Below are 15,574 nucleotides of genomic sequence, written 5' to 3' on the forward strand. Positions count from 1 at the left end.
ACCGGTCTGTTTGTTTTGGATCCTCACTTGAAAAGGTTGGCAAGTAGCTGCAGTACTAAAATAGAAGTGTAAGGGAGACAGAACACACACAGCCACCTATAAGCTGCGAGGGAGGGAAAACATTTGCTCCAGGTCAACAAGTGCTTTTATCTAGTGGAACGAGACCATCTGACAGTTTCCTGTGAACTGGCCAAAGTGCCCATAGAGGAGCTGCTTCTATGTGGAGGTGGGCTCCCAGGGCCGACAAGCACACGCTGTGTCTGACAGAACAGAAGAAATGAAGGGCAGCCATTAGAGGAGTCGTGTAGCGCCAACACCAATATCTGGGCGTATTGAAAAGGCTGCTTTTAAATGTTCTTCCTCCTGCCCTGAAACCCACACATGTGTATGACCGGCCATATACCCCCCCACACACACACACACCCACATGCACATAGGCCTTTATTTGAAGTAGGTATTCAAACCATTACTCTGACAGCTAACTTGGAAGGTATTAAAAGTACAAGGCTTTCATTAATGCTGTCTCACTTTTCTGCATTGCATGGGCCAGCTAAGAGCAGAATATCAAAGGCCTGTCCCAGGGGTGCTGGCTGCCTCCTGGGGTGTTTCCCAGATCTGCCCTCCACATGGCTCCAGACAGGAGGCCTGGGAGTGAGAGTGCTGCCTGTAGCCAGGGCTCCTCCCAGCAGTGCCTCCTGGAGCAACTGGAAGGGCAAAGCCCACTGTAGAATAGAAAAAGGACATCAGAGGACAGCTGAGGAAGTCTGATTGAGGCACGGATCATGGTTAATAGGAATCTATCAGTTTGGGTTCATTAATTGTGACAAACGTATCATAGCGACCTAAGATGTGAATAGTCGAGGGGACCGGATGTGAGTGTGCAGGGAACTCTGTGTACTATCTTTGTGATGCTTCTGTAGATCTAAAACTGTCCTGAAATTCAAAGTTTATTTTTAAAAGACTAAGCCTTCTGAATTTTTTTAAAGGTTTTAGTGCCAAAGAATCCCGCATTCATGGGGAAAATGGTTGAAGTGGACATTTATGAATCGGGGAAACATTTTATGAAAGGACAACCAGTGTCAGACGCCAAAGTGTACACTCCGTCCATCAGCAAACCGTTAGCAAAGGGGGAAGTCTCGGGCTTGACAGAGGTGAGTAAAAGATGCTGTCCTGCCCCCGGCCCCGGGCCCTGCGAGCAAAGGGGAGGCCCAGTGACTCCAGGCCACGTCTCCGTTATCTTAGATGGTTCCCCTTTTATGTATGCACGAGGCTCTAATCCTTTCTGACAGATTGAAATCTGAATGAGAAAAACGTGGTTTTGCTGCTGCCTATGGCTTTGCTTCTCTGCTGTAAAAGGAATAAGCTGGCTTCTGCTCGCAGGCCAGAAGCTGAGGGTAAAAGCATTCCGTGCAGGTAAGAGATTTAACACCGAGGAGGATCTGATGCAGCTCGCCTTGGTATCAGCAGATCCTCAGTAGAGGGACGAGGAAAGGAAGGTTTTCTTCCCTTACAAAGCTGTTTCTGATTTAGCAGAAACCTACCTCCATTAGAGCGGGCAGCAAACCACGTTGCATATGTGGTATGGAGCCTTTCTCTGTGGCGTTAGCTGGATATCCCCTTTGGTCATGTGGAGTGAAAATTAAACATTTTTTTTCCTTTCTATAAAAAAAAAAAGGTAACTGCCCTCTATTTTCTACCTTGGTAAATATGGCTGTTTGCCAAGCTCTCTCCTACACTGCATTGAGTTACAGTTGTAAAAGCTGATGGAGTGTGAAATGGAAATGTGTATCACATTTCTAAGCATCATTTGAGGTCCTTTCTCCAACACAATTGTTAAGCGCTCCAAAAAAAAAAAAAAGTATATGGCAATGGCTTAACATACAGCAAAAAGATAACTGATATTTATCTGACCATGTAATTCCAAGATGGTTTTAATCTATGTGTTATCTTTTCTTTCAGAATAAATTGAAAGGGCATGTTAATGAAAATAAAGGAAGTATAGCTTTCCTTTGGGAATAGTGACAAAGAAGGCACTTGTATTCCCACGGGCGGTGGCGCTGGACTCTCGGGGTCAACCAGAGTGACAATTGCTAAACTCAGTATGTGTATAGGAAGGGTCTGTAAGCAGGGCCTCTGGTCTTGCACATGATGGAAAGCTCTTGCCAAACCCCTGCTCAGTGCATCCTCCTGCTTACCCAGGGCAGTTGTAATGCCATTCATTTTTGCTAGTTTTTAATTTTTTTTTTTTTAATCTCAGAGAGACAGAGACACAGACAGAAAGACAGTGAAAGCAAGGGACTTCCCAAATGCTTGGGAGGTAAAAACTCAATCCAGGTCCTCCACCTGAGTGGGAGCCATCAGCTCCTGACTCTCGGGTTACACAGTAGCAGGAAGCTGGACTCAGAAGAGGATCCAGGGCTCAAACCCAGGCTTTCTGATGTGGGATACAGGTATCCCAAGCAGCATCCTATGTGCCGTACCTACTGCCTGCTCTGCTAGTGTTTTTTCCTTTTAAGAAGTCCCACTTCAAGGTTGGGATGGACAGCTAGCAAAGAGCAATGTGATCTGGCATTTAACTTGCATTGCTAGGGGTCTGGCTTTTGAAATATTAGCTAATACTTTAGAAAGTATTGGCTTAGTTTTTGTGTTTTTACATAGTGTGTTTTTTACACAATTGATTTCAAAGTGCCACAGAGAATTTCACAACAGATTCCTTCATAGAAGAGTCCTTCCAAAAGTTCATGGAAAAATAAAGTTAAAAGACAAGTTTATTTTGGTACAAAAATTTCTGAAATCCACGCATAACCTTTTCATAACACATTTTCCGTGAACTTTTGTTAGTTGGTTAGTTATTTGGGAGAAAGTGCACACACACACCCACAAGTAACCACTACCATCTGCTAGTTTCCTCCTCATGTGCCTGCCAAGGGCCTCGCCAAAGTCAAAGCCAAGAGCCAGGAACGCAATCCAGATCTCTCATATGAATGGCAGAAACCCAGCTACGCGTGCTGTCACCACCGCCTCCCAGAGTGGGCACCAGCAGGAAGCTGGAGTCGGGAGCAGAGCCGGAAACTGAGCCCAGCCTCACTCCCATCTGGGGTGCGGGCATCTTAATCATCCTCACCACCAGGCGAAACACCCACTCTGCCATGCACTTCCTGAAGCCTCCTCGTACATGCCTGTGCGAAAGGCTAGTGTTCTCAAACATCCTCCTTGTTAATACACAGATAAGGAGAAGTCGTGTCCCCTTATTAGTTCCTTACTAATTTCCAATTACTTTCTAAAAAGGCACCCCCATTTAGGGTGTGTGGGTCAGCCTTTCTATTCTGCTGTCTCTTCTTCCAGCCTAGAAGACAGTACCATTAGTTGTACCCACAGCCCTGCTCCATACCAGGGGGCCCAAAAGGAAGAGGAGGAAAAGGTCAGTTGGCTGCTGGCCCTCCTGGGCCTCTGGAAACAGCTGTGTGGCGTGTGTGAGGCCACAGCGTTCGGAAGACTGATTTGGGTACTTAAATTATGGGAAACAGCACGCAAGTCCTTGTTCGCCATCTGTAACTTGCTATAAATTGATGGACATTGTTTTTGGTCTCCATTATTGCTTGTCAATTTTTAAAGATACACCAAACTTGTTGGGGTCAAAAGGCCATATTTTTTTTTTAATTTGTCGTACTATTACGTGCGTTTTTTTGCTGACACACTAAACCAAAACAGATTCATCAGAAAGAACAACTTCCATGCTGTAGGGTTTTTAAAAAGATGACAGAGGTTGTAATCATGCCACGGGCATTTCAACCTCTGACAGCTGACGATGGCTGTGGCACTCCTAAGTGAAGAAGTTGTGGGCAATATGCCCACCTGAGACCACCCACCCACTGTGGGATGGACTCAGACCCATGGAGGTATCGAGAAGCAAGGCTTTATTCATGACCTTGCAAGGCACACCCGACCCAGGAACCAAGCTCCCTTTTATCCCCTGCTGGGCAGGTCCCTTCCCCCAGTACTGAGTACTTTGGGAGTGACAGTCTTCCAGGACCTCACCTAAGATGGGGCAAGCGATTGGATGCCTGGACCAGTTGCTGGGCTAATAGGAGGGGGAAGGGGTTGGATGGGATTAGGAGATGGGGAGATACAGGATTGACTGTGGCAGAGGCCTTAAACAGGAAGACTGGGTAGAGTTGCTTGTTCAGAACTATACCAAGAACAGGAGTCTTGCAGTTACAGATTGCATTACAGATTAGGCAAATAGCAAAGAGTGCAAAACATATTTTAGCAAGTTTAGCAGTTGAGGTTTTTTTTCCACTCTGATTTAAAACTCCAGTGTGTGCATCTGGAAGTCTGTTATGGCTGGACTGAGGCTGCTCGTGCTCTTTGAAAGTAAACCATAAAGCACTTTCTTACAGAAGTCAGCTTAACCTGATATGGATGAAGGTTGGCTGTGGGGTTGGATAGACCTGGGTTTGTGTTTGGACTTGCCAGTTTACCCTGGGCTCAGGACTCCTTGGAGCTTCAATTCGGTCTGTTAAATGGGAGTAGTGATGCTGATCTCACAGTGTTGATGAAAGGGGTACATTCAACAGTGCATGTGAACTAACAAGTGCTATTCCTGGTAAACATTGGTGTTTGCCAAGTCGTTATTTTTCCCTTCTTCCCGATCTAGTTGAATCTAGAAAGACCAGGCAGCGGAAGACTTTGGCACTAATAATTCTGTTGTTTTGCTAATTGTTTGAGCCGTGCTTATGCACTACACTTTATTTTGGGGACCTGGGCAGTGGTGTGTTTCTGTGTCCTCTATTAGAGTAATACTCTGTCAGAAAACCAGTCCGATCAGAATTTCTGTCTTTCTAAATCTTGGCTGTTCCTCAGTTTTCCTGGAGCAGCATTCCCATGCTTCAGATTACTGTCTCACTTCAGGCGCTGTTGGCCTCTTTTAATGAAACAAGAGGTCCGAGAGAGCAGGGAGGAAGCTTGGGCTGGGAGTCAGGAGACTGAATCACAGGATCTGCCGTACCAGCTGTGACGACCGCTTGTACACCACCAGGTTCCCTGAGCCTCAGTCGTCTCACGTGTGACGTGGTAGTGAGTAGTGATCATTAGAGACCCCCAGCACTCTAAGAAGAGTCTGTGACCGAATTAGGGGCCCACGTTGTGATCTGGCAGGCAAAGCCACCACCTGCAACACTGGCATCCCATAAGGTTGCAGGTTTGTGTCCTGGCTGCTCTGCTTCCAATCCAGCTCCCTACTAATGCACCTGGGAAAGCAACGGAAGATGGCCCAAGTGCCTGGGCTCCTGCCACCCGTGTGGGAGACCCAGAAGAAACTACTGGCTCCTGACTTCAGCCTGGCCTAGCCTAGGCCTTGGGTAGTAAACAAACAGTTGGAAGATCTCTCTCTCTCTCTCTCTGTAACTCTGACTTCCAAATAAATTTAAAAATCTTCAAAAAAAAAAAAAAAAGAATAAATCAACCAAATGCCTTGTAGGACTTTGAATTCTACAAATATTAATTGATATCAAGCTTTGTTATTTTCAAATAATAATAGATGGATGCCCATAACATGATAGAAAAAGAAAGTTATAACAAATGAAGAGGTTACTGTCCTCTAAGAAATCATATTCTAATGGAAAAGCCACATAACAGCATGTTTTTTTGATTATTACTCTTCCTCTTTTCAGTTTGATCAATGGAATGGACAAAGAGAAAAATGGGAAAATAGGAAAAAGAGACGGAATTAGTCTGATTATGTTTAGGGAAGATGGGATGCCAAAATGCACCTCCAACCTAATAAGGAATATTTTTGAATAAATGTAATTAACTTCAGAAAAAGTTTGCCTAATAATTATTCAATGGAAGGCATCCCAAAGCTCAAAGGGATAAATATAAATCAAAGGAAGGCTGGAACATGAGCTTTTCTGTGGAGTATGTCAGGGGACCTTTTTCTTAGGGTGGAAATGGCATGGAGGGAGCAGAAAACACATACGAGTTTTCATAGATGTTCCAGAGCAGTGAGTCTCAAAGCGCGGCCCCAGACGCACAGCAGGCGTTGTCTGGGAACTTGTGAAAATGCAGATTCCTGGCTCCGCCCTGAGCCTCTTGAATCAGAAAGTCCAGGAGTGGGACTGAGTAATCTGTGTTTTAACAGGCCCTCCAGATGATGCCAGTATACGGTATAACCTGAAGTTCACGAGCCACTGTCTAGGGAAAGGATTCCCAAGTCGGGGAGCAGTATTGGATTTTTATAAGGGCAGTTCTGGTGTGGTACTGCAGTAAAATCAAGCTCTCCCAATCCCAGCTTCAGAAACGAGGGCAAACGTCTCCTTGCATGCTGGAGATGCTCTCCCGTGTAGGTACTCATCACGCTTCAGAGAGTGGTTATCAAAATCAAGGTGGAAATGTGCAAAACCTGTGTGTGTGTGCATGCATGTGCATGTATGTGCACAGTGCAAAGAGCCAGAAGAATAGGGAACTTGAGAAAAATACAGTTTGAGATGTTAAAAGCATTGATAGTTTTGCCAAGCTCTCATGTGTAACCTTATTTTTAATCATATGATTATATGATTGAGATTCCCTTGGAAAACCGCTGCTCAATCATTACACTAAAGAAAACCTCTAGTAGACAGGACCTGATGTCCCCTATACCAACTCTTTGTTCAGTGGTACGACAAATTTTCTTAGTGTCATCCTCAAAGATTGGCATTGGTGATTTGTTTGTTTTAACTGTCTTACAGAAATGTGTGTAGGAAAATTTCAAGCACATACAAAAGTAGAACGAATAGGATAATAACCCTAAATACCTATTGCCCATCTGTGGTGGCTGCCAAGTCCTAGGCAGTGTGATGGCCCCCATGTTCTCATCTGCTTCCATTCCCTCCTCCCTGGTTAGTTTTTGAGAGATACCCATTTATCATTTTATTTCCTCTAGAAATTTATCAGTAAATATCTCTAAAAGATAAGCATTCCTTTAAAAAAAAAAAAAAGGACCACAATCACAATATATTATCGAATCTTAAATTAACTGCCCCATAATTGCCATTGGTTAAAATCTTCACACCTGCTGCAGTGACCCAAAGCCAGCAAATACAAAGTGCTTGTTTCGGTTGAGTGCTGTGCTAATTGTCTTACATGCATTCACTCCTAGCATGAGGAAGGAACTGTTACTATCCCCATTTCACAGATACAGAATCAGAGCATCAGTAACTCAAGACCTTATCCAGAGTCACAAAATTAGAAGATGAGAGAGGCAAGCGAGGATTTATAATCTAGGTCTTACTGACTTGTGTTTTTGTTGTTTGTGGTAAAATATATGTAGAACATACAGTTTTCAACCATGTTTATGTTAATAGTTCAGTAGTATTCATCTCCTTCACACTGTTGTTTGACCAATCTCCAGAATTCTTTTTATCTTTGAAAACTGACACATTAAGCAATTATGTACATGTTAAGCAATAATTCCCTATTTTCTCTTTCCACCAACCTCTGCTAACTTTAGTCAACTTTGATCCTACAAACCTGATCAAACAGCACAGCAGTTTTCCAATTAGAATCACACAGCATTTGCCTTATTTTTGTGCCTTGCTAATTTCACCTTATATAATGTTCATGTTGTAGCATGTGTCAGAAATTCCCCACTTTTAGAAGCTGAGTAATATTCTATTGCACGTGTATACTGCATCTTGTTTATCCATTCATCCATGGATAGACATTTGGGTTGCTTCTGCTTTCTGGCTATTAGTGAATAACACTGCTGTGTACAAGGGTACACAAGTATCTCCTCAAATCTCGGCTTTCAACTCTTTTGGGTATTTACCCAGAAGTGAGATTGCTGGATCACATAGTAATTCTGATTTTAATTTTTAAAAAATTGTTTACTTTATATGAAAAACAGAGACACAGAAGGAGAGTGAGACATCTTCCATCTGCTGGTTCACTCCCCAAATGTCCACAACAGCCAGGGCAGAGCCAGGCCAAAGCCAGGAACCCAGAGCTCAATCTGGGTCTCCCATGTGGGTGACAGGGACCTTAGTACTTTAGCTATCATGTGATCTCTCCCAAAGGTGCACATTAGCAGGAAGCTGGGTTGGAAGCAAAAGAGCCAGGACTCAGACTAGGCATTTCAGTGTGGGATGTGGGCGTTTCAGTGTGGGATGTGGGCATCCCAACCAGTGTCTTTACCACTGCACCAAATGCCCAGCCCTGATTTTAATTTCCTTAGGGAATCCATTCTGTTTTTCACAGTAGCTGTCCCATTTTACATTTCTACCAACAATGCACAGGGTTCCAGTTTCTCTCACCAACACTTACCAACAATTTTTTTGTTTGTTTCCTTGATAGTAGTCATCCTAACACATGAGGAACAAGCCTATATTATTTTTTAAGCTTTATTTCATTTCTTTGAAAGGCAGAGTTAGAGAGGGAGAGAGAGGGGGAGATCTCATCTGTCAGTTCACTCCCCAAATGGTCACCACAGCCAAGGCTGGGCCAGGTGGAAGCCAGGAGCCTCAAACTCCATCGGGGTCTCCCACCTGGATAGCAGGGGCCCAAGCATGTGGGCCATCATCCGCTTGCTTTCCCAAGCACATTAGCAGAGAACTGGATCAGAAATGAGGCAGCCAGGACTTGAACCTGCACTCTGACATGGAGTGCTGGTGTTACAGGCAGCAACTTAACCCTCTGTGCCACAATGGCAGCCCCAAGCCTATGTTTGTAAACTGAGGTCAGTCCATACTGCCTTTCCCTTTTCAATGGCAGGAGACTTGTCTGATAGCTTGTATACCGGAGGAAGCTTACAGTGGATGAGTGGCAAAATGATGAGAAAATATGTGGTATTAATCATGCTCTGTGTATTTTGAGTTAAACATAGTATCAGAGTTATAAGTCTGCCTTCAGACAAGAGACTATGAATGCTGCTACTGTCTATCTTATTAAAGGCTAATTATTTTTATCACTGATGTTCCTTCTTGTATGGTCCATACTATAGCAAATCACTTGACTCTTACCATACTTAAGAGATCAAAGGTATTCTGTGCCTAGTGGAAGGTGAAAAGAAGAACATTTTCCTCTTGTACATTTCTACTTAAAGTCAGTTGTATTGCAAAGGCTCTCTTCTCCTTTTGAGTTCATTCCTAGTAGGAAAGGATCACTTTAAAGAAACAAGAGGTAGGGTGGCCTTGTGAAAAGAGCTTGAGGACTTGGCGTCTGTCAGGGTTGGGTTCAGATTACAACAGTGATTCCTGTAATCTTGTACAACTCGTTTTCTTGAATCATAGCGCCTTGTAAAATGCAGATAACAACCAGTTCACAGAGGATTAAATTAGATAATATGGACAAAATGCATAAAAATCATGTTAAATATCTGATATAAGGATTCAGTAAGTATAGCTTTAAAAAGCAGTGATTTCCTGGCTTTTATTTTAACTTTTTTTGGGGGAGGGGTTAATTTTGTTTAAGAAATTCTTTGCTTCCATTGGATTTTATTGTACAGTATGGTATAGCAATTAGGAACATGGATTCTGGATTCTGATTCCCTGGATTTCAATCCTTGTTCTACATTAACAAAAGATATGATTTGGGGCCAGTTACTCTTAATCTCTCTCTGCCTCAGTTCCCTCCTCTATAGATTAGGGTAATAGAAGTGCATGCTTATAGGATATTCATGGAAATGGTGTTAACAGTTCATAAATGTTGAGTAGCACAACTATTGTTGTCATTATTTGTGATCCATACTAAGACATTAGTTTACTGTAATCAATGAAGATAAAAATTGCACAGTATTCTGTCATTTCAGATTTTGTGCTGACTAGCCATGAGATTCTTACAAAATGGCATATGAACCTGTGTCACTTTAGGAGGTTCCCCTATATAATGGGAATGACAAATTGACAGAAATCCAGTGACCATCCTAAGGCATTGTCTGTTCCTGCAGACAGACGTTTCTTCTCTTATTCTTTAGTCCCATTTTCAAGGAGAATATTCTGGAACGGAGACCTGGCCTCACCATTCTGTTTCTCACAAGTCAAGGGAAGCCTGCCCCAGGGTGCCTGGCTGCCACCTGTTTCCCATCTATTAGGACTTTGATCCTAATAATGGATTCACTTGAGCAGCTGGATAGCTCAGCACCCACACAGCCGACTGCTCTTGGAAAGGAAGCAGAAGTTTTTAAAGGGTGGCATGGTTTGCCTCATTAGTAGACAAAGGGCCAGCAGGATATTCAGGTGTACTGAGTTTTATATACAGCCTATACTGTATTTTCAGAGCTTTGACCCTTAGAAAAACACCGTTAAAATGCTTTCCTCTCCATCTAACATTCATTTCCAAAACCACTGAAGTGAGAGGGTCTATTAGTTCAGGGCCAGATTTGAAAGCACATGAAAACTGCATTCATGAGGTTAAGAAATGGCTTAATAATTAAGTTAAAACAGTTGAAAGTGGATCTAATTTCAAACAGATCAGCTAACCGTGTTAGAAGCAAATGAGGGCGTGTTCCTTCCTATTTTCCTTCCACCCCCAAGACATTGGCTCCAATCCCAAGCAGTTTTTCCAGTTCCCTTTTTTTTTCTTTCTAAACTTTATACAAGATTGAATTCTTTATTACCCATATGTTACATTGGTGTCACAATTAAAACCAGAGTACACTTCATATTTTGTGCATTTTTTTTCATATTTGAATTTGACCGTTTGCATACAGAGCTTTTATTCTTTGGTGCTGAGCTGTGTTTTATTGGACATTGCAGATACACTTGCATGGTTATACCAGCCCAGACTGTGCTTAGTGTGTTCATAGTACCTTCCGTGTACCAACTCGAGTACCATCCAAAGTATCATCACAGCCAAGTGATGCTCAACAGGTAGCTTTTGTCTCACTTGCATCACTAATTGTGCAGTCACTGATGAAAATCTTCCTCCTCCTGAGGGTTGTAGCTGGGGTATAGTGAGGGGGATTAAATGCACCAAGGAACTAATTGTACAATAACAGCCGTGTTTCCATGAGCCTCTACTATGTGCTCAGGATTGAGGCTTTTTACTTGTACTACTCCAGGATGTTATTGTAGCCTGACCAGAATACAGTGAAGTGTTGTGTTCGCTCCTGTGCTCACTCACAAAGGTGGGATGGGACAGGCATTTTCTCTGCCTCTACATCCTTTGCACACAATTTGGGTGGGGCAGAAAGAGCAGTGAGCTTGAGACAGAAGACACAGGCAGACTCCCAGGGCAAGGAAGACTGAGGGCAAGAGAAAAGAATCAGTCACTCAAGCCTGAATTAACCACATGTACAACATACCGGTAACACCTAGCTTCTTATGTGTTGCAGCATTTATCAAACATAACATTATCTACGCCCTGGGCTGCACATGGAGATAAAAATAATGAATGTGGCCTTGGCCTTAGAGGAGATATTGTGTGGCTGCTTTCCTGCTAGTACTGCTATTTTGTGTGACCTTGGTGGAGAAGGGTCTCACATAGGTACGCAAGTGGCCCTGCACAGTGTAATTTCTCTTGTTGTTAAAATTGTAGGATTTTTTTTTTTTTTTAACCAAATCTAAAAGGCATCTCTTGAAAGCCAGAGGTATTCTTCATCGTGAATGATGCACTGTGTGGAAAAAGCTGCTTTCTGAGAAGCAAAGCCACGTTTCAGCTGCAGCCAATCCTAAAAGGGCCTCTGAGCCCAACCTCCCTGGTGTAGGTGACCTCATGACAGCCTGATCTCCAGAGCTGATCTGAACACAACCCTACGTCTGGAGCTGCTCTTCGGGGCCCTCATCTCTAGTGTATTACCTCTCCTTCAGACGTCTTTACCTTTTTACTCAGTCATTGTCAGTGCCAGGTGAACCCGTGTCTCACTTTGTCTGGGAAGGTCCTGCTTTCCCCTTGTTGTCCTGGGATAATTAATTGTGATGCCTTTTTTCTGCTCCCCAAAATGTCCTGGTTTGGATGATAAACCATGGAATCATCCTATGAGATTTGTTTTTTTTTTTTTTTTAAGATTTATTTATATGAGTCCTTTTTTTCTTCTTCTTCTTTAAGATTTATTTTATTGGAAAGGCAGAGTTACAGAGAGAGAGAGAGATCTTCTATCTGCTGGTTCACTCCCCAAATGGCCACAATGGCCAGAGCTGGGCCAGACCAAAGTTAGGACCCAGGAGCTTCTTCCAGGTCTCCCACATCCGTGTAGGGGCCCGAGCACTTGGGCCATCTTCCACTGCCTTCTCAGGTGCATTAGTAGGGACCTGGATTGGAAATGGATTGGCGAGGAATTGGACAGGTGCCCATATTAGATGCTGGTGCTGCAAGCAGAAGCCTAACCCATTATGCCGTAGCACCAGCACCACCGAGAGTTCTTAAAGAATGGCCAGTCCAAGCGCTGGTGGGGATACAGGCATTTAACGTGTGACCGTGCCCTCAAGGCGGCTCAGTGCTAGTGGGAAGAGAAGATAATGTGCTGTGGCCTGAGTGTTGATGTCCACCTCAAATTCATACATTGATCCCTAACCACCAGTGTTTGGAGGGCACTGGGAGGTGATTAGTTCCTAAGGACAACACCCTGATGGATGGAATGAGTTCCCTTGTAGAAAAGGCCCAGAGAGCTGCCTTGCCCCTTTCACCATGCAAGGACAGAGCAAAAAGTTGCCTGCCATTTGTGAACCAGAAAATCTTCACCGGACATTGAATCTGCCAGGGCCTTGATCTTGGACTTGGACTTGCCAGCCTCCAGAACTGTGAGAAATAAGTCCCCATTGTTTTGTATAGCACTTTGTTTTAGAAGCCTGAGTAGACTGAGACAATATGTGCATGGGAATGAAAATCTATAACATATCCAGTGCTAAACTGGATGGCAGATCTAAATGGGCTGGAAGATGGGGCAGAGTTGTTTTTTTTTTGTTTTTTTTTTTTTTTTTTTTTCCAGACAAAGGGAAAGCAGTTCAGTAGTTTAAACAGGAAGCATTTATAAAGGGACACCAGATAGCTGACAGAATTGTTGGAAGGGCTGGGCAGAGTTTTCCAGAAACAGTACCAAGATCCACACAGAACTGCTGGTGAGGAGGTGGGGCTGTGTCTGCCCTCCCCTGTCTGCCTCCCTCATGAAGGAATGCGAGCAGTCAGTGTCCCACACGTGTTGCACCTGTCTGTGGAACCCGGATCTCATGTTTGCACCCTAGGAACAAAGGAGGCTGGGAAATGTTTTTTTTGAAGTTTATGTCCGTAAGGTAGAATGTACAACATGGGGAACTGTCAGTGTGTGGAGGATATTCAAACAGTCCCCACCACAGAAGGCCTCATAGATGTGGTAGGATTAGAACTGCACTTTGAAGATGAGAAGGACCATAATGAAACAGATGTAGAGGGGAGATTTTCTCAGTGTGTAAGGGAAGTCGAGTGGCAGGATCCACAGGAATGAGTCTGGTTTTATTTGGGCATCCGTGAGCTGTTGAGGGCAGTTGTGAGGCAGAGGGGAAAAAAAAAAAACTGTTCAGTAAGGGGAATTAGGACCTCTGGGTTTTGAAGTCAAATCCATTTATACCTAACAGGCTTGACAGTACACATACTGCTCCAGGTTAAGCCAGAATGCACTCCAGTGACAAATTAACCCTGAAATCTTGGGCTTTTCACAACCACAAAGGTTTATTTCTTGCCCACACTGATTGTTTAGTACCATTTTGTAGACTCTTTGAAATCGAGAACTGTCTGCTCCACACAGTCGCTCAGGGCCCCAGGTTGTCTCCGTGTGTCCATGGCAAGGAAGGAGACTTGCTGGCAGCCAGGTTTCCCCTGCTTCAACAACCGAGTTCATGTCCATTGGCCAGAAATACTCACATGGCCCCAGCTGACCTCAGGAGTCTGGGAAGTGCATACTTCTGTGTAAATAACAAGACGATATGGATGAATGCTAGAAGTTTCTGCCCTGCGTATGGGAACGTTTTCTGAGCATGAATATAATGAGAGCTCCTGAGTGTGGGGGACCCCCTGTCTGCTTTGCTCACCACCAGCGGAGGCCCTAGCATGGTGCCTGCCTCAGAGCTGGCACTCAGCACGTATCTATGGAGTGACCGTGACTTTCAGTGACAAGCACAGGGGAATGGATGGGTTCTCCACCAGAAACGAGGAGCTAGAGTACATAATAGGTTGAAATCTTCTGCCACTTCTACTTAGGACGTTCATGTATTCTTTGAGTGCTAAAAAAAAAAAAAAAAAAAAAAAAAAAAAAAAACACACACACACACACACACACACACACACAGTCAAGCCACCCAACTTGCTCTCTAAAGTTATTTGACATCTTGATAAGCAGATTGCAAAAGCTCTTTTTAAAACTGATAATAATCTTGTACATTTAAGTTCTTTTCAGGGGAACTATAAGAATGTGTACTTTAGAATGCGTACTTGCTTCTAACCCTAAGTTTTAGTTTTCTCTCCTCCCTTCAATGATGAAAGTGACAGTCTATTTCTCCTATCACATCCAGGGTGCTGACTTGGTGCCCAAAATAATAGCACCTTATTTTTAAATAAATAAAAATCATGAATATGTTTACATCAATGAAGTAGAACGCACTTGTTTTCCACGTAGGCTGCTGTGTTTTAAATTTCAAGGCTCCAGAGAAGCCGAATTTCCCCATTCCTCTCAGTCCCAAATACAGCACTGTAAGGGGACTTCGAAATGAACTTTAAAGAGAAGTTTATGTTGATGCAAAAGCATTCTGAAATCCATGTCACCCTTTCATAATACGTACTCCTATACTCCTATGAGTTTTTGGAAGGACCTTCATATAAAATTACTGAGAGACATAAATATTCAAGCCATATGTCAAGTCAGTTGTCCAGTGGGACGTCAGTCCATAAAATTAGGATGCAGTGCTTTTCAGATTTACCGTCGAGAGAGAAAGAGAGAGAGAGAGAGGTCCAGAGGACAGTAAAAGCGAAGAATCGTCGCAGCCTTCACAGTCACCACACCCTTTCCCAGGCCCCTGGCTCCCAGGCCTTCTTTGTCACAAACTTCCATTTAAACAGAACAGAGGAGCCCTTACATACATGAGCTTTGGGATCAGGCTGCAGCTTTGGGACGGTGACACTCCTGCTTGCTGTGGGATCACCATCCGGGAACATCTCCTCATCTGTAGATTGGGGCCCTTCGAATCTCTTTGATCACTGTGGTTTTGACAGAGGAGTGAGGTAAAGCATGAGTCGCACTCAGAACGGTTCGTGGCACGTGGTTAAGTGATCAGTGAGCACGTGGTGTGGAATTGGTGGCATGGTGATCATCACTGAAGAGTCTGGTTAACCAGATACTAGGGATAGGTGTAGGGCACACTGGTTAAGTTGCCATTTGGGGAGCCCACATTTCATACCAGAGTGAGGCTACTCCATCTGCAATTCAGGTTTCTATTAATATGCACCCTGAGGGGCAACAGGTGATGGCTCGAGTACTTGGGCCCCTGCCATCCATACGATGGAGTTCATAAACAGCAGTAACATCTATAACGGATAGTTGCCTAAAATATCCTGTGCTAGTGTTTTTAAGTTTCCTCTTTTTGTTGACTTTGAGTGCCTTTTTCTTTTTTATCTTTCCTATAAGGTCAGTTTCTCT

The 15,574-nt window shown here is 43.7% G+C and overlaps 1 protein-coding gene across 2 annotated transcripts in view; it reads left to right on the forward strand.

The window, feature by feature from the left end:
* Positions 1 to 15,574, forward strand: part of CDKAL1 (CDK5 regulatory subunit associated protein 1 like 1) — a 729,763-nt gene that overhangs the window by 685,502 nt on the left and 28,687 nt on the right. For both annotated transcript variants that reach the window (XM_008262511.4, XM_002714231.5), the window contains one exon: positions 987 to 1,151. In XM_008262511.4, the coding sequence (XP_008260733.1) occupies positions 987 to 1,151 (165 nt within the window). The remainder of the gene's footprint in view (positions 1 to 986; positions 1,152 to 15,574) is intronic.

Source organism: Oryctolagus cuniculus, chromosome 5 (assembly GCF_964237555.1).
Source record: "Oryctolagus cuniculus chromosome 5, mOryCun1.1, whole genome shotgun sequence".
Lineage (NCBI taxonomy): Eukaryota > Metazoa > Chordata > Mammalia > Lagomorpha > Leporidae > Oryctolagus > Oryctolagus cuniculus.